We start from the raw sequence: 26299 nt of genomic DNA on the forward strand, positions 1-26299 counted from the left end.
ATTGTACCCTATGCTACTTTCTCCCCACCCCCACCCTCCTTTAGCTTATCTCTCCACCCTTCAGGCTCTCTGCCTTTATTGGCCTTTATGAAGGGCTTTTTCCCGAAACGTCGATTTTGCTGAAGCTCCTCGGATGCTGCCTGAACTGCTGTGCTCTTCCAGCACCATTGATCCAGAATTTAGTTTCCAGCATCTGCAGTCATTGTTTTTACCTAGATGGGACAGGTCATGACAGGTCCACCCTCCTCTCTGGCCTATCACCTTTACCCCCACCTCCATCCACATATTGCACTCTCAGCTACCTTTCCCCAGCCCCACCTCCTCTCATTTGTCTCTTCACCTCGAGGCTCCCGGCCTCATTCTTGATGAAGGGCCTTTGCCCGAAATGTCAATTTTCCTGCTCCTCGGATGGTGCTTGACCTGCTGTGCTTTTCCAGCACCACTCTAATCTTCCGAGGCATATGGGCCAAATATAGCCATGTGGGACTAGTTTAGTTTCAGAAACTTGGTCAGCATGAACAAGTTGGACTGAACGGTGTGTTTCCGTGCTGTATGACTCTATGACTCTACTTAGAACAAAAAGTGTATTATACTGGATCCAGTACAGGTTTGTACAGGCTGTGTGACTGCACCACCAAATAACATAAGGTGTCATGAAAGGCCAACTTTGCCTTATCATCAAACGATTATGAATTTGTACATAAAGCTAGATACTCCTGAGTGTACCTATATGCTCACCAAGGAGGAAATGATCTGGTCAGAGAAATGGGGAGACTGCTCCTGCTTGTAAAAGGAACAAGAACCCAGAGGTCATGGATTGAAAATGATGTGCGAAAAGAACAAGGGTGATGTGAGAAAAATTCTTTTCACTCAGTGCCGAATTAAGATATGGAATGCATTGCCTCGAAATGTGGTGGAGTCAATTTCAACTGAGGCTTTCAAGAGGGCATTGGATGATAATTTGGAAAGAGATAATGTGTGCAAGGATAAGGGGGAAAAGCAGGAGATTGGCAGTGGGAAGTGGTGCTCATTTGAAGAGCTGGCCAAGGTACCATGGGCCAAATAGCCTCCTTCTGGCCCACAAAAATTCTGTGGCTTTGTGACTTTGTGTTTCTGCAAATGAAGTAGCTATGAGGCATGGGTACTCCAGTAGACATTTCCCTCGGAATGCAGCATCATGTGGGGAATGACCAGTGCTCATTCTGAGCAGGTTAAGCCTGAAGAAGGGAGAGTAGAAGAGGCAATGAAGGTTTCTTAACAGCAGTCAAGATATTCAGGAAACAATTCTCTGACCTGATGGTAAGCAAAGAGCAATGTGTGTGATGCCCTCTGCTGCAGCCATAAACCCAACCTCAGAACAGGCCAAGGACAGCACAAACATTTACATAGAAGCAAAATGGAAATGCTAAAAACCTGCAACAACAACAGGAAGTGCTGGAGAAACTCAGCATGTCTGGCAGCACCTTTGGAAAGAGAAATAGAGAAATCTAGTGCAATTTTTTTTCAGAACTTCTTCATAAATCTTTATGTTCACTCACTCTTAAGAGGAGCTAGAGATATTTACATCTCAAAATGTGACATTTGCTGTTATGTAAACTGCATCCCTAATCAAAAAAAGCTAAATAAATTCAATTCTCTTTTGCAGAGAGCAGCAAGCAGACCTAATATGTGGCTTCACTAGGATTACAGGCTACTCTGTGATGTAGAATGCCAATGGCTGCTCACAATTTGCTTTATCGATGCCACATCCTTCCACTCAGCCCTCAATGAGAACCAAAAGGGATTCCATGTCCTTTATGTCCAGCTGGTATACGATCATAGCCAGTGAATCGTGCAGATCACTGCCTGGTATCATGCCAGCAGACATGATGCCTTCATTCTGTCGCAGTCTAACTAATTTCCTCCCTAATGGCATTTCAGTCAACCCAAAGCACATGGACTGCAACTGTTCAAGTAGGCAGTTCACCATCACCTTGTCAAGGGCAACTAGGGATGTGTAATAAATGTTGGCCAGCCAATGACACTCACGTCCCACGAGTGAATTTAAAAACAAATTAAGACACTTCAAGACACCAGAAGATGTCCACTGGGTGATGGCTCCTATTCAATAAGACACAGCTCATTAATCTGCACACAGTATATAATACAATGAAATGCATGATCCCACATAAAATGTGAAGCAAACCATGTTGTACTGAAACAATGCTCCTGCTGCTTGGAGAACTGTGATGAAGTTCTTACAGAACGTGGCAGAGTGGGTGTCAAAATTCATGGTGGTCAAATGCATGCTGAAAACCTCAGCATCACCATCTATATAACAAAGAACTTCAGGCCGGGAAGATAAAGAGATGAAAGAAGTAGAGGAAGAGAGGATACAATCTAGTTAGTCCCATTCTGTCTGCACTGTCTAAGCAGAACATATCTATGTAATACCAGTAACCACAACCACAACTACTCATTTATTAACAGTCCCACAACTTATCTTCTTTCTGTCACTGACCATCGCAGGGTCCACTTGGTCACAATGCAAAAATAAAAGCCACTACAAAACAGAAAATCCAAATCAAATTTACAAATAAAATCATCTAAATATGCCATGCAAAAGACAACTTACAGGTATTCCTATTTTGCCTGTTTTTCTGTCTCTTGCCCCACCCTAGTATTCTAATCCTTCAGTATCATGAGCAGGGGAAGGCTGCTGATTTTCATTGGGGAGACTGAAAATTGTCTTGGAAGCTGATCCAAATCATTTATTGGCCTTGAAGACCCATCCATAGATTGCACAATCCCAGCATGGACAGCAGCAGGCTGGGATGACTGCCTGAGAGGAAAGTGAGAAGTTCTTGATGACAGCAATGGGAGAGGACAGCAGATTCAAGTTCAATTGAGCCACTGTTGCTCCCGGGGCCACACCTTAAAAATGCTGGTGATTTGTTGGAGACTGCTGTGAGAGCCTACAACTTCCATTGTAATCAATGGCAACAGTATTATCTTGCTTGACAAAAATATGACGTTCCACTGCAGCACCCTGTCATTGACTCTACATCCTAGTTATGTGCACACGTTTTCTTATAGAGTTGGTCACCATTTCCACACTGGAAAAGATATACTCCAAGCATTGCAAAAAACCCTGTGTTACATTACTGCTGAATGCTTGTATGTACTATGACAATGATCACAGGGTTTCCAATAGGGTTCCCAATGCATCAAACAAAGGTGCCTCCTCATCATTGTTCTTCTTTAGACTTCCCTGCCAAAGTGCTCATTTGAGTTCACTGCACTGTGTGAACTTGCTTCTTGGTATGCTAGCACCTGCCCTACCATCATCCATGCCCTGGCTCCAGCTCACTCATTATATTTAGATATTTATATATATACTTGTCAAGCTAAGACATACAAGGCTACAGACCAAGTGTTGGAACATAGGACTAGAATAGTTAGGTGGCTGTTATCGACCAACACAGACTTGATAGGCTAAAGGGCATTTTTCTGTGTTGTAGACACCTATAATTCTATGACTCTACATCAAAAGTGTGTACCTAATTTGTTAGACCCAAAATATGATGGCTGTGTGTCTGAATTCAGGTGATGGTGTCTTATCTTCATCGCGTTCACCAACTAGTTGGTCAGGATGCACCTCCTGTGTAACTGAAAGGAAAAGGGTAAGTTTACGATGAGGGGAGGAAGGCTGGTGAGAAACCAAGGGGCACCTGCTGAAACAATCTGCAGCTTGTAAATAAGAAGACAGTCTAGGATGAGGGAGGCAAGTGGGATATGTGCAGCAGGATTAAGCCTGAGGGTAACATCATCTTTGATGGTTTGGAGCCATGCTGCCAGTTGCATGCTCAGCAATGGGCATGCCAATAATTGCAAGGACCATCTCCCCATCCCTTTTATGAGCGTTAAGAAGTGTAGCAGGGGGCTCTTCCTCTCAGATTAGGTTCTACTCTATCTCATTGTGCAGTACTTGGTCCAGCAAAACAGGGAAGTGTGCTAGTGAGTGTCATGCAATTTGTTTGACTATCATGATTGAATAACTTGGCAGTGTATTCATCCTGTGAATGGTGGGTATGAAACTTGCAGCAATGCTAAGTGCAACAGACAGAGGTCAAGCAAAGGAATGATTAGATTAGATTCCCTACAGTATGGAAACAGGCCCTTCGGCCCAACCAGTCCACACCGAGCCTCCGAAGATTAACCCACTCAGACCCATTTCCATCTGACTAATGCACCTACCACTATGGGCAATTTAGCATGGCCAATTCACCTGACCTGCACATCTTTGGACTGTGGAAGGAAACCAGAGCACCCAGAGGAAACCCACGCAGACACAGGGAGAATGTGCAAACTCCACACAGACAGTCACCCGAGGCTGGAATCAAAACTGGGACCCTGATGCTGTGAGGTAGCAGTGCTAACCACTGAGCCACCATGCCAGATAGGAAATGTGATTGACAGAGACTGTTGGTGCTTTATCATCAGGTGTGACATTTGGAACAATAACTGAGCCTCCCGGTGCAGATGGTAGACTTTGATAATGTATACTCTGGCTTTAACCACTCATGTGAGATCATTGAACTTCATGCAACAACACATCTAGGTCCATGTGCCTTGATTCCATGGTCATCAGTTTCCAATTCCTTTCACCAGTGTGCCTATGGGTCTCATTTTCCACCGCAGATACATAACAGCTCCTATACCTTCAGTTTCTTCCACCAAGACTTCAACCATAGCGTGCGAGAACCTTGAAGTGCACTCACTCCTATCTCTTACACTTTGAAAAGTCATATTCTCTTCAGTCCATACTCCTACCATTTATTCTGGCTTGAATGCATCTCCCATTTAAATGGTACAGACTAGTTTGAATCCAGACTAGCTTGAAGAGGTGCCAACCATTCTTGGTACTAGTTCCTGTCAACACGTCCAACCAGCATACATTAGAGTTGCTGATCCCTGTGCCCATATCTGTAACTATCCAAATTTAGCCCTGAAAGATGCTGGTGTTTCTTAAAATTAGAATCCCGACAGTGTGGAAACAGGCCCTTTAGCCCAACAAGGTCACACCAACATCCGAAGAGTAACCCAAGACCCATTCCTCTGTTAGGAGAAAGTGAGGGCTGCAGATGCTGGAGATCAGAGCTGAAAATGTGTTGCTGGAAAAGCGCAGCACGTCAGGCAGCATCCAAGGAACAGGAGAATCGACGTATCGGGCATAAGCCCTGCTTATGCCCGATACGTCGATTCTCCTGTTCCTTGGATGCTGCCTGACGTGCTGCGCTTTTCCAGCAACACATTTTCAGCCCATTCCTCTGTTACTCTACATTTCCCTCTGACGAATGCACCTAACCTACACACCCTGAACACTATGAGCAACTTAGCATGGCCAGTTCACCTAACCTGCACATCTTTGGATTGTGCGAAACCCACACAGACACAGGGAGAATGTGCAAACTCCAAACAGACTGTTGCCCGAGGCTGGAATCAAACCCGGGTCCCCGGCACTGTGAGACGGCAGTGCTAACCACTTTGCCACTGTGGTGGGGGTGTGAATATTGGTCATAACACCAAGGAGAAATGCCCTTGTTCCACTGAGTCACAGGTGATATTTTGAGAATGTGACTTTGTCGATATGTTGTAAGTAAAGATCTGAGGGCCAAAGATATTATGGCAGCAAGTGACACCTTAACTGTATCTTCCATGAATAACATGAAGACCATCAGGTATTTCTCCATACTGGACTGCGGTTGGGGCACATATCAGATAAAATATTCAAAGCTCATCACCCAGCCCTGACATGACACTGACCCAATTTTCATCCATATCGTTCATATGATTCACAAAGGAAAATCTGGGCTAATACCCTAAGTCGTATTTTATTGCGCTTTTAAAGAAAGCTTCTCTTACATTTGTACTTTTCTGCTTTATGCAAGAACAAAAGCAGACTTCACTGTTCATCCTCTTATTGCATTGTTCGGAATTCACTTTGTGCCAACAGAGACTGTGAAAAGTGTCAATCATCACCAAGAAGAGCCATTTTAACCCGAATGCCTATCTCTATAGCCAGAAGGAGAAGGAGTATTCCATCATTATCTCAAAGACAGTTTCTGTGCTCGGATCAGGTGGGAATGGTTATTTTACATCACCCCCTTTGGAAGAATACTGCTATCTATTGTGTTTTCTAGGCACAATAGATGCAGAGAGATAAAGGAAATTATTTCTTTCTCACTCTGAGGAGTTTCTACAGCAACACACCCACTTCTCTCTTTATAAAAATACACTTGAATATTTTTTACTGTACGGTATGACTGACTAATAACAAATGAGCTGAACAAAGTAAAAACAACAAATTTCCTCATGGTCGAATTCTTTGGAATGCAATATCACCTTCTTAATGTAAAAGCCAGTGATACTTCAGGAAATAAAAGAAAGACTTCTCTGCAGTGGGGAGGGGTACCACCGTCCCATTCACATATTGTTCATTTTTAAAATAGCAGTAATTCACATCCTTCACTAAGTGGGGTTGAGTATAGTTTTCCCTTTGGTCAATAACTCATTCTCCTTCACCACTACCCCCATCCTCTACTTCCCATTTGAAGACGATGTCAGACAACCTGAGATTGCCTAATATACTGCCCATCACTCAGCTTCCACTAATTAATCAACTTCTATGCATTATTGGACAGAGGATCAAGTATCAGAATGGTTCACGTCTAGTTGGGAATTACAGCATTATCTCAGCACAATGAGATGGAGAAGAGATTACTTCCAAGGTCTTTTGTTTTCAAACTGTCATCAAGCAATCTTTCCACATTTCACTGGAATCCTTGGTATTTTAAAAGGGGTTGCATCACCTCCCTATTTTCATGATACTTCTCTATGAAAAATTTAAGGGCCAATCCTGCGTCTTGTACCTGCTCAGCTTTATCTCTTTTAAAGTATAGCCAAGCATTCCAGCAATGTTGACTCTTTCCAACTTAAATCCCAGTCTGACACGTGCTGAGTCTGAGAATTTCCATCAATAAGTGATTAATTGTGACTTCCATTAATCCATCATTTAAAGTGACGCAAATTTTATCCATTTAAAGCTGATCTTTTACTGGTACTAGTTTAATTCTAGAAGCCTGCAATTTGTAAATCAATCTCTTACCCTGAATTCAAATTCTAGGTTATATGAATAACCAGGTATACAATTCTGCTGTCTTGCTAAAGAAGCCAAATTTAGTAATGTCAGCACAGAAGAGTTGGCTCACTAAAATCTCCCTCTGGAATTTAAACTAAATACCTGCTACCAGAAAAGATAGTCAAAACCCAGGGTGGCAGGCTGGGATTTGGTTTAAAATGTTCTGTGAAGCATCCTAATTTGGTTTATAAAGTTAAAAGTGCTATATAAATTTAAACTGCTGCTTTTCCCAATGAACAAAATTCCAAAAATGTTGCATGAGTCATTGCAATCCATAAACATGATACAACACCTCTATGTAATCTCGAGCACAATAGTGTTATTCACCTGTTTTTGTGAAACACCGGCACACAAGTACCAACATTATGACCAATGAGTATTTTGATTCCTTTTTTGTGTGTGAAAGATGTTCTATTTGTCACTGCCAGTTAGCTTTCCCCATTGAATAAGCTCTTATTTAACCTCTTATTTAACCTCCTCATCAACATCTGTTGTGGATTCAGTGTTTATAAGTTTTAGGTTTTAAAAAATTGGATTATTTAATTATCATTAACTGTCTGACACTTCTAAACTACGTAAAAGAAAGTCATTAAAGAACTGAAAGAAAACAATTCAAGTCCTATTATATCCAAAACAAGCAGTACAAGCTGCAGATTAGCAGACAGCAGTACTGAGTGCTTTTTAAATTGATGTCAGGTCAAATTTATTTCTGCTTTCCCAAGACGTACAGCGTGTTTGTTTTACGTGTTTCCTCTTTTTCTTGTCCTTTTGCAGTCCTTTTTGCTATGTTTTCTTGTCAAGCCTCCTCTTTTAATTGAAAAGGGGCAATATGTCACAAAATCACAGAATAATCACAGAGACCAATTGCTCATCACGTCTGTGCATGCCTCTCCATAGAAGCAATTTACCTAATGCCACCGCCCAGCTTTCTTTTTTTTAGATTAGATTCCCTACAATATGGAAACAGGCCCTTTCGCCCAATATGTCCACGTCGACTCTCCGAACAGTAACCCACCCAGACCCTTTCCCCTACTCGATATTTTACCCCCCACTAATGCACCTAACACTATGGGCAATTTAGCATTTTTGTCCAATAGTTTTGACAATTCTTACTTTCCAGATAAAAGTCCAATTCTGTTCTGAAAGCCTTGATTGAATCTGCCTACAGCACACTGTCAGCAGCACATTCCAGATCCTGAAGCACTTCAACATTTTCCTCATGTCGCCATTAATCCGTTTGCCAATTTCCTCAAATGAATGCTCTCTCAATCCTTCCATCGGTAATTACAGTTTTCCTTCTATACCCTGTCCAGATCCATGATAATTTTGTTTACTTTTATCTAAGTGGTGGAGGCTGGTACAAATACAGCATATAAAAGGCATCTCGATGGCTATGTGAACAGGAAGGGTTTGGAGGGATATGATCCAAATACTGGTGAATGGGACTAGCTTAATTTAGGATAGCTGGTCAGCTTGGATGAATCGCACCAAAAGGTCTGTTTCTATGCTGTTCTTCTCTCTGACTCTAAATTTTCGTCCAACATTTTCTTCCGCAAGGAAAACAGCATTCTTCCTCACTTTCTCTAAGTAACTGAAGGTGATCCTTGGAAACACTTTACTGGATATTTTCTGCACCCTATCAAATGCTCTCATGTTTTTCCAAAAGTGTGAGATAAACACCCAGGAAGTGAGGGAGTCCAGAACGAGAGGGCATAGATTTAGGGTGAGAGGGGAAAGATATAAAAGAGACCTAAGGCGCAACTTTTTCAAGCAGAGGGTGGTACGTGTATGGAATGAGTTGCCACAGGAAAAGATGAAGGCTAGTAGAATTACAGTATTTAAAAGGCATCAGGATGGGTATATGAATAGGAAGGGTTTGGAGGGATATGGGCCGGGTTCTGGCGTGGGACTAGATTGGGTTGGGATATCTGGTCGGCATGGGCGAGTTGGACCAAAGGGTCTGTTTCCATGCTGTACATCTCTATGACTCTATGACTGTCCCACAGTTATCCAGACACTGCTGCATGAGGCCCAGTAGAAAAATTATACAGGTGCTGAAAACATGTGTACTTTTAATTTTCTTTGAATCTTACACATTAGTTATGAAGATATGATTAAAAAGCTGCCTGAGTGGGTGGGGAAATGGCAGGCAAGAGGTCATTTGGTGAAACAGTTAGGATTACAAGCAATTGGAGTAAGTAGCATAACTAATATTTTATTCACGGTACTGATAACACAGCAGAGGCTAAATTCCATGCTGTACTTCTCAACTGCTATGCACTGTGAGCAGGCTCTCAACTGGTAAGAGACACCGGGTAAGGGCAGTTAGAACCTCATAATGTTTGAAACAAAAATTCAAACTCACAGCCCTGCTGTCAACACCATAAAATGATAAGAAATTGGAGCAGGTGTCGGCCACTTGTCCCATCATTCGGATTGCTCTGCAACCCGAAAGAAATCACGGCCAATCTGATTGTGACCTTGGCTCCATTTTCCTACCTCTCTCCTATAACCCTTAAATCCTTTTTAGATCAAAGATCTATCTATAACTATATTCAATAATCCGGCCTCCACTGCTCCTTCAGAAGATAATTTAAAACACTAAAATCTTCTCAGTGGAGAAGTTCTTCTTTATTTCGGTCTTAAATGGGAAATCCCTTACTTGGAACAGCACCCACTAATTTCAGATAAATTTTGGGATGAAACAGCCTCCCAACATTTACTTGATTAAAAGCACGATGTTCCCACACTTGAGGAATCATTAGGATCGAGAGTTTTCATTGGAATGTGGAGAAAAGTGCACTCTATTACAAGGTAGTTGTAATAATTCCTTGTGTTATAAGCAATATGATGCGAAGGAAACTGTTCTTCAACTCCCTAGAGAACCTTTCTCCATTGGTCACAGATTATTATTAAAATTCAGAATATATTCACATTCAGTCAGCTAGAGCTTCTATCCTTTATATGTTAAATGTTTGCTGTTAAATGTATGTTATGCAGACAGACAGTATGGTCAGGACAAGGATGGCGCTAATGCCAAAGAACAATGAACAAACAGTCTATCAGTGCTAACTATCCTCACATGAAATATAATTACTTATTAGGGGTTCCAAGTTCTGCTACTGCCAAAAAGAAACCCACAGCACAATCTGCCAGCTGAGTCCAGCAGGGAAGGTGAGGCTAAATTTTAGAGGGAAATATTGAAGAAAAGCAAATACTTTGTTAAAAAATACATGGCCAACATTGTTAGCATGTAAAAGACCAACTGCATCCAGGCTGGCATTTAATAATACCAAGTAATTCACAAGGTCGTAGGGAGAGGAAGGGTTATAATTTCTTTTTCCACACAGACAAAATCATCACCTTTCAATTGCAGTTCAGAGCCTCATTTACCCATTGCTGTCTGAGCAGAAACAGGATATTCTAACGCTACTTTTTCATTCTGATTTGGCAAACTGAATTGGTGTCCAGATGAGTACTTTGGGGTACAGTCATTATCCACAGGACTTTGACAGGTTCGGATTCATTCTTAATTAAGGACTTATCCCCAAAACGTTGATTCTCCTGCTCCTCGGATGCTGCCTGACCTGCTGTGCTTTCCCAGCACCACACTCTCAATTCTGACCTCCAACATCTGCAGTCCTCACTTTCTCCTCAGGGTCATATTTGCCACTATAGCCTTCACAGCTGGGGTGATGCAGTTTTGCTTTGCATATTCTGCTGCTGAGGACACTTTGGACTGCACTTTGTCTGGTACCTCTCCTGTTATTGATGTCACAGGTTACCCAATTGGAAATCAAGGAGAACCCAGCATTGCTCAAGGTATCATCAGGATGCACAAGCTTCTCCACGACATCAAGGTGGCAATTCATTGATAAGGAAATCCTAATGTTGCTACTTTATTCATCCACTTTTACTTTTTTCCCTTTGTTCTGTGTGTTTAAAATTTTTAATTCACGTTCGAATTATACCATCTTTTCTTATACCATCTTTTACCTACATGAAAATGTAGTCCTCTAGCTGAGAGTACAGAAATGAGCATGGTGCCAGACTGGTGTCAACACCAATCTCAGGTAAGGTGAGACAGTTTTCTAATCATTATTCAATGTGACAGGAGAAGGAAACAACATAAGTAAACTATCCATAGTTCATTTTCTCCTCCCTCTTTCCCCAGACAGAAACAGAAGATAGTATGCAGCTGGAACAATTGGCAGCGACTCTAAAATAAATAGTGAATCTCCCCAAACTAGCTGAACCAATTGCTAATGGGAGTTGATATGCTTGCTGAAGTTCCACTCTCCTGTGGTGAAGCATCTAATCTCCACTCTGCCTCACTTTAATATCCCGGTCAAGATCACTGAAGCTGTTACGGAAAGAATTTGTGGGAGCATCCCTTTTAAGTTATACCTAGACTGCTCAGGTGAACAATAGTTACTGAGAAGCAACCACTAAAACAAACAGTAAGCCAGGAGATGTTTAAGACATCTCCCAGAAATTACAATTCAATTCCTTCCTGAAGTGAAGGTGAAGTAACATGATAAAAACTCATTACAAATTAATATAAACTTCAAGAGAATCTTCTTGAAGATTGCAGAGGCACTTAAGAGATAAATTGCTTGTCAGATAACAACCTTTTCATGTCAGGTTGACTTGACAGCCACTAACAATGGGAATTTCCACAGCTTATTCTGAACAAATATGAAATATGTGCTCTGGGAATGATAGCTGTGACTGCCTGGAGGTAGACAGGCTCTGTGCTGAATCATGTTCTGTAGTTGAAAGTCTACTCAATCCCCCACGTTTCACTTCAGTCCTGCCAGCTATAGATCACTGTCAACAGTTAAGGCAGCCAATGTGGAGCTAGCTGCATAGAACACTACTTGAAAACACCACCCCTACCAGATGCAGTTATATTCTAGACTAATATTCAGCACACTCACAAGGGATGGTGGGTTCTGGTTCAGGAGAGTCAATTAGCATGATAGAGTTCCCTGAGGTGGTATGAATGAATGCCCGTCCTTTCTGGCAAGAATATGCATACATCAAATCTGATCTGTACTGAATTTGTTTGCATCAATATTGTAGATCAAGGTTCAGTGATGGTTTTGAACAGAAAGTATTATGTCAGACTTCATTCTCTACAGCCTCTGAATAGCAATAAACAGAAGCTATAGACCACAACATTAAATATAATTAGTATAGTTGCTGGGTTCGTCAGCAATATAATTAGTCTGAGGGAGGAATAAAACTAATTCTTTGTTTTTAAGGCTTCATTCTAATATACTTATACAACAGTTGCATTAATTATACAGTGATTTAATGTTCTTTAGTAACCAACAACAATGCTTGCAACTAGGAAATCACCCAGACAGCAATGTGGGTAAATACAAAATATTGCAGATGCTAGAAATCTGAAATTAAAGAAGAAGAAAATGCTGGAAATATTCAGCAGGTCTCACAGCAACTGTAAAGAGAAAATAAGAGTTAATATTTTGAATCAAATATGACTTTTCTTCAGAACACAGAAAGAGGTTTTGAAGAGCAGTCACATTTGACTTGAAATGTTAACTCTATTTCTCTCTGCATAGATTCTGCCAGACCTATTGTCATTTGTTAACCGCTGGGCATACAGGATAAAATTCAGGTAATAGTATCCTTTCATTTTACATTTAATCTACCAGCAAATATAGGTTTTTTTTCTTGGCATTGACAACTTGGTCTTTATTTTTAACTGAATGTTGCTGCAGTTTGCTTTTGTAATTCATTTGCACTGAACTGATGCAGCAGTTTTTCTGAAGGGAAAAGAATAGTCCCTCAATAAGGCTAATGTTAGTGAGCAGCCACCTGCTGTTAGATAATCAGCAGATGCAAAGCTTTGGAAATGCATTATGTAAACTGGATACACAATGGATCTACTTTCACTGGTGACAGCTATAATTTATATTAATAAACATGTTCTCTGCTAATTTCTGTGGAGGTTCTACCTGATCTACTGTCATATCTTCACTGGAAGAACAATGAACTCTGGAATAACAACTTCCATCATTCCTCAAGTTCCCAGATAAATTTTGGGTGAGAGATTAAGAGATAGCTTTTTCTTCCCTCTGTGTCTGTTATAATATGTAAGTGTAGAATGTATATTTGCTGTGAGCAAATATTGTCCTGGTTAATATACATTTCTTAATGAACATCATTATAATCAATATAACGTCTGGTCATTATTTAATTATTATTTGGGGAACATTCCAAACGCATCACTGGGAAAATAATCTAAAACTATTGTCAATTGCTACAAATGACCCTTGTCCTTGACATTTAAAAATAATAATTAACACATAATTTATACATGACAAATTCATTAAATGATAAATGTAAAAATAAAGGTTTCTACTTCACCTTTCAATCTTGGTGATCTCTCTCCTCCTGAGCAGAAGCGTCAGGCAAATTCTCCTCCAGATTAACAATGCCACATCCACCTATACCCTTCTACACTGTTGCCAACTTCAATCTCCTAAACATCAACATGAACAACTCATGTCTTTGTCAGCAACGTAATTAATTTGAAAAGTTGGTAGCACTATTGCTTCTAAGTCAACTAATTGCAGGTTCATGCCTCGGTTTAGAACTCAGTCCAGGCTGACATTACAATGCCAGCCTTTTGGCATAAAATGCTAATTCAATTCTGCCTCTTCCAGTGGTTTAGATAAACACTAGCAATGCCTATTAGATTAAAATAACCTCAATTAGTAGTATTAAAAAGCAAGCTATCTGGTCCTTCCCTTCATTGCTGTTAATAAGATAAACGGCATACTCAGGTTTCCTACATTTCTGAGACAGGCATTAAGTTTTGGCGTAAAGCACATTTCTTTTTTCATCACACCTCAATTTTGGTGCAACCTTCACCCATTTCAAGCTTTGTCATTTGTTCCCTACCACAGCTTTCTGCCTGCTGCCTGTTTTGGTCTCAATTTCAATCCCAAGATTCCTCTGACTTTGGGCAAAGTAAAAGAAAATTAGAAAGCAACAGAAATGCAAAATAAGAAAAAGTGATAGCAGAGGTAGATGCCATCTCAAATCCTCAAATGATCTCCACATACAAAGTACAAGGCTCTCCCTAAGAAATACCATTAGAGTCAATCCACCTTAAGCTTAATATTGCATAATGGTTCAAGTTTTCACTTTTGCATTGATGGATGAATAAAAAGTTTGAGAATCAATCATAATTTCTTAATGAGAAGTAAGTTAGCAATTCAGGTCAGTAAATGTGACAATGCACTCACTCCAAGCCTGAATCTTCCACATCAGAAAAATACCAGGAGCCAGCTGATAGGGGAGATGATAACCTAATGGTATTATCGTGAACTATTAATCCCAAGACCCAAGGAATGTTCTGGGGACCCAGGTTTGAATCCTGCCACAGCAGGTGGTGGAATTTGAATCCAATAAAAGCCTGGAATTAAGAGTCTATTGGTTTACGATGAGTTGGCTGTCAGGAAAAACCCACCTGGGTCACTAATATCCTTTAGGGAAGGGAAACTGCCATCCTTACCTGGTCTGGACGACAAGTGACTCCAGACCCAAAGCAATCTGTTTGACTCTTAACTGCCCTCTGGGCAGTTAGGGATGGGCAATAACTGGCCAGTGATGCCCTCATCTCACATATGAGTTTACATGTTTTATATACAGATTCATACATGCAGTGAAATTGCAGGTTCCTCCTATGCCATGGTTTCGTGCACCAGTTTTGCAATTTTAGCTTGATAAGTTAAACGTTTAGGTATGAGCATGACAAGAGCTGGAATCTAGTGAAGCTCACAGATGCAAGAAACAAGACAGGAGCTAAAGAGTCAGCTTCCCTATGGTGGGATAAAAATTGAGAAGTAAATTGTCAGTGGATTGTTGGCCGATTGTGGTTCTCAACAGCAAGCAGGAGGAACCTTTTTGAACGTGTTAGCACGTCATACATTTTTATTAAAACAGATGGTCAGCAAATGTAATTGTGCCTTTGCAATTAAGTTAGCAGTGAATGAGAAACACATGCCTTTGGACGCTCATCTGTGTAAAGGTGATATGCAGCAAATGAGGTAGCCCCTTTGATGGATTTAGAGTCAGCAGGAACTGCTTTTCTTGTATGATGAACTTTACTGGATTATCAGAGACAAGCCTGAGCTGTTGCATTGAACTCAACTGGTGAATGAAAATGAAAGTAAGGAAATGGCCATATAAAGGAGGGAGGACATCTTCTGGTGGCCTAAGGAGAAGACATAGAGAACAAAGGGAGGAAGCAGCATGGCCAATCTCTGTCACAGGCAACTCAGACATGATGAAAAGGAGAGCAAGTGTGATTGAGAGCAACTCAATGGTGAAATGTGTGAGTCAAACATAACAGAGAACAGGTCTAAGGCAATAAAAGTAGAGTAGAAAATGATAGCTCAAAGATCTAATATGCCTATGGGTCCAGTCCAGTGTGAGTGGGGACAGCTCTATGGTGGCAAGGAGACACCTTGATAGCTGAGAAAGGATATTGGCTCAAGGTCATTCAAGGCTGGGCTAGGGTGATGGAAGAATGAAGAAGGGTGCTGAAGGGAAGGTCAAAGGTGACTGAGGGAGGGTCCAGTATGATGACATCTCCAAAGGTCCAAGTGTGGTATTGAGGGAGGTGATCAGCAGTTCAAGTTTGAACACCTCCTCTCAAATAGGAAGAGTGATGTTCTTGGCTTGTACAGAATGAATGCTTTTCTGGGTGCGATTTCAATACGATATCCCGATCTTCATGAGGTAATGGCAAGGTTGGAAACATCTTATCCACCAGCACCATACAACTGACCATGCCCCTCTGACTGCCTGGTCACAAGTACAATTGTGCATGACTAGTTATTCAGCCTCCATCAGCATGTCCTGCTCACTTCCAGTCTCACCATTAGGATACTTGCTGCTCCAAAACGATTCTGCCCAAGACGTCATGTTTATTTTCAAACAAAGTTTCCAATTATGAAGCATTGCAGTCTGTATTTTTCCCTTCACAGTTTACAATTATGTAGCCTGTGGCATATTAATATTAAGCTATAGGATATTATAAAAGCTTGGCCAAAGTCACAGCTTTTAGAGAGCATCTTAAAGGAGACAGAGGGTTTGAGGAAAGAAATTCCAGAGCATAGGGTTTAGGCAGCTGGAAGGATAGCCATCAAGTTAGATGTTCCAGATACATAAATGAGTGTTGATTATCTGCGAATTTGCACTTCACTCATGTGCATGATATCCATTGAAACTAAAAGTTTCATAAGTAAACTGGTATGTAAATACCTAATTTCAAACAATCTACTGAGGAATAACCAAACAATTAAATTTGCAAAGCTATTGGAACAGAAGATTGCCCAATTATTAGGACTTTTTGTTAGACTAAACTTACTCTAAATCATGAAATATGGTAACAGATACAAAAGGAATTCAGGAACAAAATAAGTGGCAAGCTGAAGCAAGAAAAAGCAGGAGATTCCAAAGTGAGAAGTTATGTTCTGTGCACTTCCTGAATTTGATTTCTTCTGGCTAGGCAATACTAATGACCAAATTTAAATTCTTAGCTTCCTGGGAAGTCGCCTTCTTAGATTCAGCTACTGACAATACTTACAGTCTTTCCAGCTCCTTCAGATCCTGAAAGGCTCCTCTCTCAATGGTGGTTATTTGGTTTTCCATGAGCTGTCTGTGAAGCAGATGACAGAAAATTGAAGCCATGGCATCTTAATGTAACGAACAAGCAGGCACCCATTAACACCTCGAATAACTACATTTCAAACATTAACAGCAGACCGTGGGTTGGCCTGTCTTTATTCACAGCATATCGTACGTACATTTGAGATTTCACATCCAATTTGCTCTCCCTGATATTGACACCTGAAACCCATCCAGCAACATGTGCAGCACAGAAAATAAGTATGGGTGGTGGAGGGAGGAGGAAGGCATTTGAAATGGGGTTTTGAGTTTGGTTTCTAGGCCAAATGCAATGGAAAAGATGTGTGAAAAAAAACACATTTATCAATAACAGAGTAGCTTTAAGTTATAGTAGCAAAACAAACGGCAGACTGAGTGAGCAGTGTTCATGTTCAGTATGTGTACACAATGATAAGTCAACCAGCACTTTAGAGTATAAATTGTGAGCATTATTTTCTAATGTTAATATCTTTCATTTGGAGCTATTAGCAATGTCTGCACATTCAAATACAGAAATATATATTGAAAAGTTGCAATAGGGTTAGGGTAAATATTGATTTTAATTATCTGTGCCAAAATCTTATGCCAACCTTTGTGATTTTTTACATTCAAAGTATTTGACACTGGCTGTGTTCCTGTGGCTACTCATTGAATAGTATTTGCTTGTGTCAGTTTTCTGAAACTGGTGAATACTAGTGTCCATTCACAATGAACAAGTGGAGCAAAGATTTTAAAGACAGGCTCAGTAGAGTGTGCACTGTCACACTACTATTAAATTGTCAAAATAGCAGACAACCTGAGCATTAGATAGGTACTGGATAAAATATCCCATGGCATCATTGCAGTTATGCCTAGCAGTTCAGTTTCTGACTTCTAAAATTAATTGCAGTTTTCTGCAGAATTTTTCAATGCCAATAACTGGGTGAGAGAGGTACATTAAGTGTGTAATGGTTGAGACTTACAGCATATACTCACTGCTGTCTCTGCCTTGTGTTAATTTGAACAACACTTTATTTTTACATTTTACTCAGAAAGGGTACTGCAAAGCATAATTAAATATCAAACTGTATTTTTTTTCAAATGACACAAACTGCAAGTAAATAGTAGCAAAGCTGTATTGCTAGACGTTGCAACAGAAATATTGGACTTACAGAACTCGCATATGTCTCAATCCCGAGAAGGCTGATTTGGTGATTCTTGTGATGTTGTTCCCATTCAAATCCCTGAAAGGGAAACAAAAACCCAGCATTTCACAATGAAGCAAGGAGAGGCACGAACATAGACTCATTATCCTTTCCTGAAACATACCCAACTTGCTGCATTTACAGTCCATTATCGATACTTCATTTCAACACTCATCACATTTTCACCTCAATCTGAAATATTTATGGGTACAGTGTCCACCACCAATGTCTCCCTGTTCACATGCCCTGAAGAGGTGAAGGTTTCAGAATTAAAAGACTCTCCAGCAAGGCATTCCCTGCCATGTTTCTACCAACAAAATGAAAAGTGGCAGTCAGTAAATAATGGATGGCCTGAGAATATTGAAACCAGTTGCAGAGAAACAGAGAAACTGGCCTATTCTTTTACCAACGCAGAGAGCCTGTGTCTTTAGCTGTAAACTTCACACCCTGAGGTCAACAGTTGCTTCAGTAAATTGGTGGCGAGGGACAGTGTAGAAGTAGAAGCCTCAGAAACTGTCAAAGAAATAAGTGTTTGGAAGGGATCTAAATGCAGCAAGATTAATGTTTTTTTTTGGGGGGAGGGGAGTGAGGAAGAATGTTCACATATGACTGAAGTTGTAAACTATGTGTATTATTACTTTTTAATTATTACCAGTTGACAGCCATCCACCAAGAAGCCGATTGTGAATCTCCCCAGAAGGAGAGGAAGGGAAGGTGTTGAACTGTTCGCGCTGTCCACCATACAAGATGTGGAAGTCGCCGTTTGCGGCAATTTGTGCTATTCCGAGAGGGGAAATCAATATGAAAATGAAACATTTACCTTGGGACTAGTTCATACCGCTGTTCCTTTTTGAAGTGAAACATATAGCACAGGAAATGCAGGAAACTTCTACTGTCATGCAGGAGTTCAAAACAAAAATGCGTTTTGATTGAAAGGTGTGCGTCTCTATCTGCTGTGTGCAAATGTAGTCTTTTGACAGCAAAGTGAGCTCTTGAAATCCAATCTCAGCAAGCATCTGAGACCACTTATAAACTCGCCAACTACGCTCAATAAGGGCCCAATTCTTTCAGACCTACTCCAAGACTTGGTGCACTTGCAGAGAACGAACTGCGCTATTTCAGTTAATATTCCAAGCGATAGAATCTCCGTAATGAAAGGGGGAGGGGAAGCCCTTGGATCAGGAGTATGATTCTGAGCGCCACGCTTCCTTCTGTAACCGCGACAACATATTTCATTTTAGGAACTGTTGTGTCGCGCCTTCTGTTTTGTCTTTCTAAAATAATATTGCATGATATATCGAGACATGTTCAAATGTCCAAGGGACAATCGGACGACCCCTAAGGAAGTTCAAATTCCAAGTAGCCGCGATACGGGAATATTCTCTCGCAGAGCCCTTGAATTAAAATGAGAATGCTGTGGGTGAACAGTGCAGATATCTGAAAGAGCAAAACGATGGGAAATGATCAGAATCTTTCCTGATGGATGCCTTGTTCTACAGACCGTGACGGTCAGCAAGTGTATGCAGTTCGGGTGGATCGCACCTTAATTCACAACTCTCCAGTATACCTGATCTGCCTCACACAGAGCCGCTCTCTAACCAGAAACCCCTTCTGGCGCTCGACTCTTCCAACCCTGTCACCTTTCAATGACAGCACTCTAACCACATGCAAGATAAGCTCTGCTTCAGCTAAGATCCAACACACAGATTTGTTTTTTTTTTGGAAAACCGGATTGCTTCCAGGAGCAAAACCGCTCCCTTGCTCTAAGTCTGCTGGAATAGAAGTGAACCCGCACGCAGTGAGATGGAGAGAGTTCCTGTATCACATTCTAACACTGGGCCGAGGAATTGGGGGCTCTGTCTACGGGTTCTTTCAGTCACGGGGAGAACACAGAACATTAGAGAGTTTTTGCTGAAGGAAAGCTTACTAGCGATCTATATGGGAAAAAAAAAGAACTGAAAGGCAGGGATAGCTCCCTGTGTGTTTGTACTCACAGTCTCTCGGTGTTCCTAGGGATGCTTTTGGGGACAGAGCGCAGTCCCAGTCCATGACAATCCACAGCCGGCCCGGCGCAGGTACAGTGACTCGGGCAAACTTGACCGGCAACTTCCATCCAAGAGCTCGTCCCGATCACAAGGAGAAACCAGGAGGAAATCCTGCAGAATCCAAACGCGTTCATCGTGGCTTCTTTTTTGTGTGTGAGTGGAAGTGGGTGGGGGGGGGGGGGGAAGTAACGGTGGAGGCAAACTTTTAAACGGTAAAAAAAAAGCGTGGAAAGCTTTAAACAAAAAGACAAGTTGCTCGTCTCCAATCCGCCTTGCTGGTGCGACCGGTTCGCTCTCTCTCCCAACTTTGTACCAACGCCTGGGTTTGTTCCTGTGTGTATGTGTGTAAAAGCGAGCGGTCTATCTCTTCCCCACAGTCGCTGCAAATTCACAACACACACACACACACAATAACACCGTCAATCGACAGCGCCTTCTGTATCCCCAGCACCTTCAGGCGAGGCTCCGAATTCTCAGCCAATGTCACCGAATAGCTTCGGATCGCTCGACCACAACAGCCCCAGATGATTCCACAGACGGCGCCGCGTACAACGCTAGATATTGATTTCCTTTCAAGCATCCATCAGGCTGTCACTGACAGTCAGGAGATTCACTGAGGTCCGGGGGTGGGGGGGGGAGGTGGGGGTGGAGAAGCTCGTCCTCATTCAGAGGCACCCGAGAAGCACTAGCTGCTAATGTGCGTGTAATTGCTGCAAGTCCTTTGACAACCTGCCTTCTCTGTCCCTCTTTAAAGTCCAGATCCCAAGTAAACAAACAAGGAGTTCTTTTTTTTCCCACCTCCCTCCAGGAAACCGACTGAGGCCAGGTTCCTTCTTTTACCAGCTCCTCCACCTCCCCCCACCCCAACAAAAAGACACCCCCCCACCCCCCAAAATCTCTTATTTTGCCTCAGACACCTGAAGGTGGCTGGACTGTGAAAGAACTGTTTGCATTCTTGCACTCCCGGCGCCTCTTGCTGCTGGCATCAGTCTCGGAGGGGTAACCAGCCGGCCTGGGGTTACTGACAGAGGGAACGTGCAGAGGAGCCCCGGGGCTGTTGCAGTGTGTGTATGTGTGTGTGTCCCTCTCAGAGCTGCTCAGGATCACTCAGGCTCTCCCCCGCCGGCCCCTCTTTCTCTCTCTCTCTCTCTCCCAGCGCCGCAACACTCTCATGTAGCGCTAATGTAGCCGGGCTGCTCGCCCCGCCCCGCCCCTCCTATTGGATCCCGCCGCCCGCCTCATTTGCATACGGCGCAGACGCGTCGCGGCCAACAATGGAATGAATGAAGAGCAGAGCCCCCGGTGTGGGCTAGTGCTGCTTGGCACCAGTAGCTTCCACCATTCAGATAGCCCTCCGCTGTTTTGTGCCTGTCTGTGTCTCTGCTGAATCATTCCACCTTTACCAACTGTGTTGGAACAGGCAAGCACAGTCCCTCCCCACCCCAGCCACCTGATGTTTAGCAAGAACAAAAATAAATTGGACTATCATGAAAGGTGCACCACCAAAACACGGTTCAGTGAGGTGGTTGGCGAGAGATGTCTCGCCTCCCACATAAATTGTATACATGCAGGGTGTGAACCTGCAGGACTATCAGCTTGGTGAAAGATGCTCTTTGCTCTGACTGAAACTTGTTGGCCTTCAAGAACAAGGAGTTGATCTCAACTGAGTGTTACAGACTGGCACATTACAAGCTCCAGGACTAAGTGCTGTGGGATGCACAAAAATGTGGGGCAGCTGCCACCAAGGGGCAGTGGGAAATGACCACTGTCTGAGGTTATCCTGCTGAAGTTAAATGAGGATCTGTTCAGTTATCAGACCCTCCCAATGTCTCAAATGCATGTAAATATTGTCTGGTTCAAGTAAGACATATCTTTGTTTGTATCGAGTCAATTTCTAATGTTTGTTTGTTTCCTTGATATGTACCAAACTGAACGGTGTTGTGACTTATGTACATAGAGGTTTTTTTAATGAATAAAGTGCATTTTTGAAATAATAAGAAATAACCTGGAGACGAGCAACTTGTCTTTTAGGGTGGACCAAAGAGCATCTTTCACTGAGTTGATGGTGCTCCAAGCTCAGTTGATGTTGGTCTCGGTGTGTGTCCCGGTGAACAGACATGCACAGTGCCATGCATCACAGAACCCTGTGCCACAGAGTTGCTCGGGATGAACCGCAACAAGAATCACTGTATCTTTCTTCAGACTTCCTTTGCAAAGACACATTCCAGAAAGAGATCTGTGACAGTCTCTAACCATCCCCCCCAACCCCCAACCCCCCACACCCCACAGCTGTTTTGAGGGCAGCGTGTGGTGGCGCACACAGTCTGGGTGTACATGAAGGATCTCAGAAGGATCTCACCATCAGCCAAGCAATATCTTGGGGTTCTGATGATGAGGCATTCTGCCAAATGACTTTGACAGTCTGCTCAGGGAAGAATCTGTCAGGATGCATGCTCTCCTTTTCCTGCAGGGTCTCGAGGAAGCTATTGCTGACCACTTCCTGAAGGACTTGTGGTCAAAAGTGTTTGTCTTTGCAAATTTCTCCATGATGGACAGCTGATAAGGATCAGTCTAATTGCTTGGAGCATTCCATAGTGCCAAGGCCAGTTCTATCCTTTGCAGCACCTGGGATAGATAGAACCTTTATATTAGTGACACTTGGTGGTTCCATACCAAGGGTCAACGCACAGCTTGATGCAGCCACACACAAATGTGGCCATCAGACGAGGGTGGCATTGGGTACATTCCATCCCCAGCTAGCCAGAGTTTTGTACATGGTGTCCCTGCAGACACAGTCCCTCTTAGACCACCAGATGAAGTGGAAGATGGCTCAGGTTGACTGCAATGGCGCAGGTTCCTCCTGCGCTACATACAATAACAGGGAGAGTATTCACGCCTGGTGACCAGATTTTTAGCAACGATGGAGAGTGAGTAGTGCACCCCAAAAATCACCTGGAGAACCATCAACTCAGTAAAAGATGTCTTTGGTCTGCCTAAAACTTGTTGGTCTCCTAGAACAAGGAGTTGATCTCAACCAAGTGTTGCAGACTGGCACATTCCAAGGTCCAGGGCTACGTAATACATTAAAGCTTGAGGCAGCTGCCACCAAATCGCAGTGGGGAAAGAATACCTTCTAAGATCATTCTACCAAAGTACAGTGGGGGTCCGTTCAGTTTTCGGACCATACCAGTGCTTCAAACATATGCAATATGTTGCATAAGTAAGAAAGGCCTTTTGGTTGTTAGAACTGACAGGAGAGTCAAACTCCAATGTTTGTTTGTTATCCGTATGCAAAGACTGCACAGAACTGAACTGCTCTAGTGGCTATGTATGTACATAAAGATATTTTTATGAATAAAGTATGTTTTTGAAAAATAAAAATGTGAACCTGCATTCTTTATTGTGGTGTGTCGCACTCTAAAACAAGTGAATTTGGAGAGAAATCATTCTGATTAGTTCCAGGAGATTCTTGCTGTTGTTTTGAAAGGGTGATGCCTGCATAAGTGACAGAGCAATGCCTTGTTTAATTAACCTCAGTATGTTTGTAAATGGAAGTACGTTAGCAATAAGCTATAGAAGGGGTTCCATACGCATATTGACTAGACAAGGATGTCAATGATAATCCCCAAATCATGTAAAATAAAAACAGAAAGTGCTAGAGATCCCCAGTCTCCATTGTATTTTGCATTACTTTAATGTAAAACACAAAGCTGTTCAAGAGAATCAGCAAAAATTGGGAAAACTGCAAATGTTGAAGAAAGCCCCCTCCTATATTTACATTAGAAATGGAAAATTTACTAGTTGAAACTAGAATATTAAGTTAAATTTAAAGGCTTCATAAGATACGATACATAATTTGACAAAGCATTGCTCACTTAAATAGCATTTTTCCTTACTTCCAAATTAAAGCAAAATTCTGCAGATGCTGGAAATCTGAAACAAAAACTGAAAGCACTGAGGAAACTCAGCAGGTCTGGCAGCATCTGTGGAGAGTGAAACAATTTGATGTTTCAAGTTGATCTTATCCTCCTTCTGAACTGTTCAGTTCTGAAGTTCTGAAGAAGAGCCACACTGCACTCAAAACATTAACTCTCTCCATAGACACTGCCAATCCTGCTGAGTTTCTTCATCACTTTCTGTTTTTATTCCTCCTCTTCCAGATTGTATCACTTCTTCAATGCATCTTTATGCTCAGTCTGATTCATATAATTGTGCAATGTTAATACAACGATGTGACCAAGAAAGACTGGAAGTGTGTTGGTTTTAGGAAAGAAATGCATTGGCCAAAGATCAGATTGGTTGCAGCTTCTCATAAGAAAGCAGATAAACAATCTGTACTAAAAATATTGCTCTACCGAGAACAATCTTAGCCACAAGTCAACACAAATGCACCAGACTAAGTCAGTGACACTTATGTGGTTACATTGTGATGTGATTTTAAACAATGATGTAAGAACACTGATTTACACAGCATAAGGAAGGAAGTCTGTAAAACACTGAGATCATGGTCAGAGAATCAAAAGCAAAATACCAGGGATGCTGGAAATCTGAAATTAAACCAGAAAATGCAAGAAAAGCTCTGCAGGTCTGGCAACATCTATGGACGGAGAACTTTCTGACGCAAGGTCACTGACTTTCTTTCTCTCTCCACAGTTGCTGTCTGGCCTGCAAGTGTTGCCAGCATTTTCTGTTTCCAATTTAGGCCAGAGAAATTGCAGTTATCGTAGGGATCAGGGTGTTGTGTGTGAGTGGAAGGGGATGGGTTGAGAGGAATGGCAATACTGGCAAATTGGAGATAGACTGTGTGACAACTCTAAACTATAGAATTACTGACACAAATATTTAACAGTAAGACCATGTAAATTGTTTTTGTAAGATAAGAATTATCAGAAATAAATGAGAGCATCTGTGTAATAAGACAATACATAAATAACATCACCATAGTCTTACCAGACAATAGGGCTGCTCTCTCAACAGAGAGAGATGATTCGTGGTGCTTTAACCTGAGGGTCACCATACCTCAGGTGACGGGAGAGGTTAAGATGTAGAGTCCTTCAGGGTGTCATCAGCTGGTGTGGAAATTTAACTCAGCACATGGAGTGAAGGTTAGCCATGGTGGGGGGGTGCAAATTTAGGAAAACCCATAATCTCAGTGGAGAGCTGCAACACGATTCCTACCTCCAGAGGACTTTCCACAGAGGAAGAATGGAAACCAGGTTGGCTACCCCCTCCACAGAGTAAGTAACCCAGTAGTCCATTAGTTTATTGACGCTATTGGTTTTCTGTCATTGGAGCAGCCTTCCAGTGTGGAACCCCAAAAAGATAGCGACAAGTTGGTGGAGTGGATGGATGAGGTTCAATGCAGAGAAGTGTGAGGTAATGCACTTTAGGTCAGAGGAACATTGACAGACAATAGAAAATAATGGCTACAATTCTAAATGGGCTGTCGGAGCAGAGGAACCTTGGTCTATATGTGAATGGATCTTTGAAGATGACAGGACATTTGGAGAAAACAGTTATAAAGGATAGTGTTTTCAGCTTCATTAATAGAGGCAGAGAGGACAAGCGCAAGGAGGTAATGTTGAATTTGTATAAGAGACTTGTTAAAACTCAGCTGGAGTATTGCCTACTGTTATGGGTGTCACATTATAGGAAAAATACAAATATACTGGAGACCAATTTACAAGAATGATTCCACAATTGAGAAACTTCAGTTATAAGCATTAATTAAAGAAATTGGGACTGTTTCCCATGGAAAGAAGAAAGTTGAGAGGAGATATGAGAGAGGGATTTTCAAAATCATAAGAGGGCTGGATAGAGTGAAGCTTTTCCCAGTTGTGAATGAAAGAAGAATGAAAGGATGTAAATGTAAATTGATGTGCAAGAATGATGGGAGAAAAGTATTTCTCACACAGCAAGTAGTTAGGTTATGGAATGCACTGCCAAAGAGTTGTTGGAGGCAGGTTCAATGGAAGTGTTCAAGAGGATATTGGATAATTCTTTGGATAGAAATAGTGTACAGTGATAAGACAAAAAGGAAAGATATTGGCATGAGTAACTAGAATCAGTGAGACACGATGGGCCAAATGGCTTCCTTCTGCGCAATAACCCCGCTGTGATTTTGCCTCTGTTCGCAAAGGGCGCCAACTCATTTGAGGTGGTCTCCCTCCTACAGGTCAAAA

At 41.9% G+C, this 26299-nt stretch overlaps 1 protein-coding gene across 1 annotated transcript in view; it reads right to left on the minus strand.

Annotated features, from left to right (window-relative positions):
- Positions 1-21601, minus strand: part of slit2 (slit homolog 2 (Drosophila)) — a 457736-nt gene extending 436135 nt beyond the window's left edge. Inside the window, exons 1-3 of the mRNA XM_043700598.1 lie at positions 20067-21601; positions 18040-18111; positions 16809-16880 (exon numbers count right to left, since the gene is read on the minus strand). Of these exons, the coding sequence (XP_043556533.1) occupies positions 16809-16880; positions 18040-18111; positions 20067-20251 (329 nt within the window). The 5' untranslated portion in view covers positions 20252-21601. The remainder of the gene's footprint in view (positions 1-16808; positions 16881-18039; positions 18112-20066) is intronic.
- Positions 21602-26299: the final 4698 nt, after the last annotated feature.

This window comes from Chiloscyllium plagiosum, chromosome 1 (genome assembly GCF_004010195.1).
Source record: "Chiloscyllium plagiosum isolate BGI_BamShark_2017 chromosome 1, ASM401019v2, whole genome shotgun sequence".
NCBI classification, from domain to species: Eukaryota; Metazoa; Chordata; class Chondrichthyes; order Orectolobiformes; family Hemiscylliidae; genus Chiloscyllium; species Chiloscyllium plagiosum.